At 59.8% G+C, this 4,928-nt stretch overlaps 1 protein-coding gene across 1 annotated transcript; it reads right to left on the bottom strand.

Moving 5' to 3' along the window:
• Positions 1 to 20: 20 nt before the first annotated feature.
• Positions 21 to 4,099, bottom strand: LOC103589184 (AP-2 complex subunit alpha-1-like). Its single transcript, XM_008571084.1, is given in 8 exon segments — positions 21 to 508; positions 511 to 1,121; positions 1,867 to 2,030; positions 2,123 to 2,290; positions 2,398 to 3,042; positions 3,045 to 3,597; positions 3,599 to 3,816; positions 3,818 to 4,099. Coding segments are annotated over 8 exon segments (3,117 nt in total). The 3' UTR covers positions 21 to 32.
• Positions 4,100 to 4,928: the final 829 nt, after the last annotated feature.

The raw sequence follows: 4,928 nt of genomic DNA, 5'->3' as shown, positions 1-4,928 counted from the left end.
CCGATCACATCCCCAGGGGTAGAGTCCAGGGCTCAGAACTGCTGGGCCAGCAGCTCACACAGGTGACGGGAGACGGTCTCTTTGCTGGTGCGCAGGGTCAACCAATACATTTGAGCCTGGGCGTTGGGCTCCAGCTGGAGCAGACAGCCCACCTGCAGAGCTTTAGTTTGGATGATTCCAGCCCCTACAAAGTTCTCAGGGTTGGGATCCACATTGTCCAGGAGAGCAGAGCCAAACCCCAAAAGCTTGGCCTTAGTAACTTCTGCGTCCATGGGGTGGTTGGCTTTGAAGATTTTCTGTGCCTCCTGTTGAGGGAGGCTCAGCTGCTTCCAACGCTGGAAGAAGTCCTGGGCTGTCATCTCTGTCGGCTGGAAAAACTTGTTGACGGTCACCGGGAGCTTCAGGGTAAGGGCCTGGGGGGCGCCACCGTACCGGAAGCGCACTGACAGCAGCGGGGGCGTCAGGAAGTCCCGCAGACACTCGCTGTTGAGCACCTGCTGCACCTGCACCCGCCGTCCACCTGTGCCGCCACGCGTTTTGTCTGCACAGCCAGCTGAGTCTGGAGTTCTCCCTGGTGGATGACAGTGGGTGAGAAGTTCTGGAATTGCACCGAGGTCTTGTTGCCATAGAAAAGATACATGCGGCCCAGATTCTGCTGGAACGCTGACTTGACTCCAATCTGCAGCAGCTGGTTCTCAAATAGGACCCCATTGTTCTTGCACACAAACTTATTCAGCAGCTCATCGGCTTCTGGGATGGGCGGGCTGATGTCCTCAGCACCTGGGCTGAGGAAGGCCTCCTCCGGGGTGGGCCCCAGGCTGGGCTGGGCAGCCGGGCCATCAGAGAAGACATCCACCAGAAGGTTTCCCGCACCTGCAGCCGCTGGGGGTGCTACTGGGGGAGGGGCTGACCGCAGCCCCAGAAGGTCAGCAGAAGGCGAGGGTGTAGACACGGTGCTGGGGGTGGGCTCCACACCCCCGTTGATGTCATTGCTGCTGGGATCCCTCCGGCCATCATCTAGGGCGCTGCCAGCCCCAGGCCCCTTCTTACGTTTCAGCTTGGCCAGGATGGATGACTCACGCTCTGGGAAGGGTGGCATCTCCTCCAGCACTNACAAAGTTCTCAGGGTTGGGATCCACATTGTCCAGGAGAGCAGAGCCAAACCCCAAAAGCTTGGCCTTAGTAACTTCTGCGTCCATGGGGTGGTTGGCTTTGAAGATTTTCTGTGCCTCCTGTTGAGGGAGACAGGCAGTTGCCCCTAATGTGAATGGGACCTTGGTATGTGCCCCCCCATCAGAGGACCCCGAGTTTCACTTTCCTCCAAGTCCCTGTTTCTGCTGCTTATCAAGAACCCCTAGATGAGAGCTCCCAGTCCCTTCACCCTCCCTGGGGACACCAGAGTCTGCCCCCCAACCTCCTAAGGTCATCCCTTACTCAGCAGCTGGAGCTGGGTCAGCCAGCAAAGCCATGGGACTCTCAGGGGCAGGCGGCTCCAGCTCACTGGGCCATCCAATCCCAGAGCAGACAAGAGAAGACAGGTGTGGCAGGCAGCCAATCCCAGAGAGGCAGCAAGAGGGTGGGGGGGGGAGAGAAAGAGGGAGGAGGGAAGGAGAGAAGGAAGAGCAGGCTGAGAAATGGTGAAGGGAAAGGACAATAAAGAGTGGCCAGGGTCGGCAGAGTCCAGAGTGGCCGGAGGGAGCGAGGCCAGGGGCAGGGCAGGCAGCGGCTGGGGCTGGCAAAGGCATCAGGGACAGGGAGAAAAGAGCAAGTTGGGGTGGAGAGGAGCTGAACGAAAAAGGAGGCAGAGGCCGAGAAGGGGCTGCCCTGGGGGTAGAAGAGGGCCTGGCCACAGGGGGTGGGCAGTACCTGAGGAAGGCCTCCTCCGGGGTGGGCCCCAGGCTGGGCTGGGCAGCCGGGCCATCAGAGAAGACATCCACCAGAAGGTTTCCCGCACCTGCAGCCGCTGGGGGTGCTACTGGGGGAGGGGCTGCCCGCAGCCCCAGAAGGTCAGCAGAAGGCGAGGGTGTAGACTGCAGGAGGAGCAGGTGAAGGTGAGAAAAGGTGGTGCCTTGGCCAACCCCAGCCCCAGCTGACTATATGGGGCCCACACCACAGGACTCACCACGGTGCTGGGGGTGGGCTCCACACCCCCATTGATGTCATTGCTGCTGGGATCCCTCTGGCCATCATCTAGGGCGCTGCCAGCCCCAGGCCCCTTCTTACATTTCAGCTTGGCCAGGATGGATGACTCACGCTCCGGGAAGGGTGGCATCTCCTCCAGCACTGTGGCCTGGTGGGGTTGGTGTAGGGAGTGGTCAGGGAAAGGTGTCAGTTGTGATCACAAGAAAAGGGGGGCCAAGGGCCAGAGGGAGGGAGTGGGGGGACCAAGGCTCTGACCAGGACATCCGTGCTGGCCACTGAGCTGAGGGTGAGGTACTCGACAGCACGCTGCTGCAGCTCAACGTCGGCATTGCGCAGCCGGGAGCCGGCCCGCAGCACACCCTGGATGGTGGCCTTTGTCTCAGGGAAGAGGTTGATGAACTTGATGTAGGTGGACAGCAGCAGGGCCCGTGTTGCCACACTGCACAGGTGGAACTTGGAGTGCAGCAGGGAGAACTGCACCGGGGGGCTGGAGCGGGGATCCCCAGCAATCAGGTTCCCAAATTCCCCAAGGATGTAGCCGCCGACCTTCACCATGCTCTCATGACAGGCTGGGGCCCGGAGTGCCTCAAAGACAGTCTTGGCAGCATAGCCCTGGACATCATCACGGTTGGTGACAATCTGCAGCACATGGTGCCACACCTCCTCACTCACGTAGTCGCCCGCAATGCGGATGAGGTTGAGGATAGCGTCCACGTACCAGCTGTAGCCCACTGCGTACTTCTCTGCCAGGATGGCCACCTTCAGGACAATCTCTTCACGGATGGCATAGTCAGCTGTCTCCAGGTACCGCAGCACCTCAGACACGATCTGCTTGGTGTTGCTCTGGTCGCACATGGCATAAAGGAGGTCGGCTGCCCGCTGCCTCACACTGACATCCCGCTGGCCAGGGCGCACATACTCTCCAGGGCCAGGTAGCGCAGGTTGGTCTCCCAGTGCTGCAGGAACTGACCTAGCTGGTTGCAGGCCCGTACCAGGAGGTTGGGCTCACTGTCATAGTGGATGATGAGGCTGATAGTCTCGAAGAGGACGGCATTCTTGGCATTAGAGTGCTGCACCTTCTTGGACTTGGGTGGCTCCTGGGCCTTGTTGAGCACGGTCTCTAGACATTCCACCAGCCGCCCCTTCACAGCCGCGTCCTCTGGTGGGGGATAGCACTGTAACAGTCACAGGAGCTTCGCTGAAAGCCAGGGTGCTGGGACAAAGTAGTAGGGGTAGTCCTGAAGGCCAGTAGAGGCAGAGGAGACAATCCGGCTTAGGCGAGACACAGCCAGGGAGATGCACGTCTTGAAGTCGTCTGGGTTCTTCTTGCAGAGACAGGTGATGAGGCTGACGGCAGCCGTGACCACACCCATGTGCTGGTCATTGAGCAGGTGCACCACACGGGCTGTCCACTCGCCCATGGGCACCAGGTCAGGTGAGGCCTTGTAGAGCCGCACTCTGCTTCACGCTGTCCATGCTGTCCCCAGCCACCAGGATGCAGGGGATGTCGGCAGCAAAGGCCTCGCCCACCTCGCGGCTGCCCACGTTGGCGATGCAGTGCAGGGCCAGGCACATGAAGGTGGGGTTGCGGCTGGCTAGGTCGTTCTTGATAGCGTTGTCGATAAGTCGGATCAACTCAGAGTTCGAGTTGACCAGCACAGAGATGAACAGGTTAACCTACCTGCTTCTCTGTGAACTTACTGGAGCTAAGCAGGTTCACGGCCTCCATATGCCCAAAGTCGCTGTCATGGCCAAGGAGGAAGATGAAGAGCGGTTTACACACATATTTTTTCTTACTGTAGCCATCCAAAGCTTTGTCCTCTTTGAACTTGGAACGGATGTTGGCCCGTTCCTTGTTGATTCTCTTAATCTCTGCCTCCTCGCACTCACAGTTCCGGATGTCGGAGATGAACACCGCGAGCCCCTGCATCCCATCGCTCTGAGACACGGCCGGCATGATGGCGGTGGTGTCGGCTCCAGGCCTGACCGGACAGGGCACAGCACAGCGGGGGCTGGTGGCGGGGACCAGGCGGAAAGGACCCCAGGCAGCGCCGAGGAGCCAAGCCGGCCAGGGGGAGGCAGGCTGGTGGGCGGGCTGGCAGGCCCATTTCTGTTTCTTTTAGGGGGAGAGTTCCAATTGCTACCGAAAGCATTAAAGGCCAAAGTGGCCGGAAACTAGTGTTTATAAAAAGCTCTTATCCCGGAGCATCTGGCCTGGCACAGCTTGACAGAACCCCCGCCGCGTCTGAGTGTCCTTTAACGGGGCTGGTTTGGGGCCGGTGGTGGTGCTCACCTCTCCTCATGGCTCTCTTCCCCCGTCTCCTTCTAAAGGGGACAGGAGGGAAAGAGGAATCCCGGGCCATTTGCTCGTCCACCAAAAGGAACGAGGCTAGGGCTATTGGAGTCGCCGGCGGCGGGCCCGACAGAGTGGTGCCCCGTGGGAGGCGTTTCTAAAACTCGTGGGTAGAAGGTGAGCGAGTGAGGCCCCCGACGGCTCGGTCCTGAAAGAAGGTCGACGAAGGGTGATCAGCCAGCGGAGTGGCCCCCACAACCGCGGTAGTCGCCGTGAAGTAATCCGCCTGCGTGTCAGGGTGAGTCCCATAACATGGGGAAGTCCCTGCACTTCTCTGTCCTGTTGTTCCCTTTGTCCCTTCCTCGCGGGCACCATGGGAGGCTGTGTGGACAGAGTGACGTGACAGCCTGCAGGGCTCTAGAGTACATTTTGAAAAGCAGAGGCCTAGAAATATCTGACTCCACGGCCACCAATGCCTGGCGTCATGTGGTGA

This window comes from Galeopterus variegatus, unplaced genomic scaffold (genome assembly GCF_000696425.1).
Source record: "Galeopterus variegatus unplaced genomic scaffold, G_variegatus-3.0.2 Scaffold658, whole genome shotgun sequence".
Lineage (NCBI taxonomy): Eukaryota > Metazoa > Chordata > Mammalia > Dermoptera > Cynocephalidae > Galeopterus > Galeopterus variegatus.
Note: the sequence above shows the minus strand (reverse complement) of the source record. Positions and strands in the feature narration are given on the sequence as shown.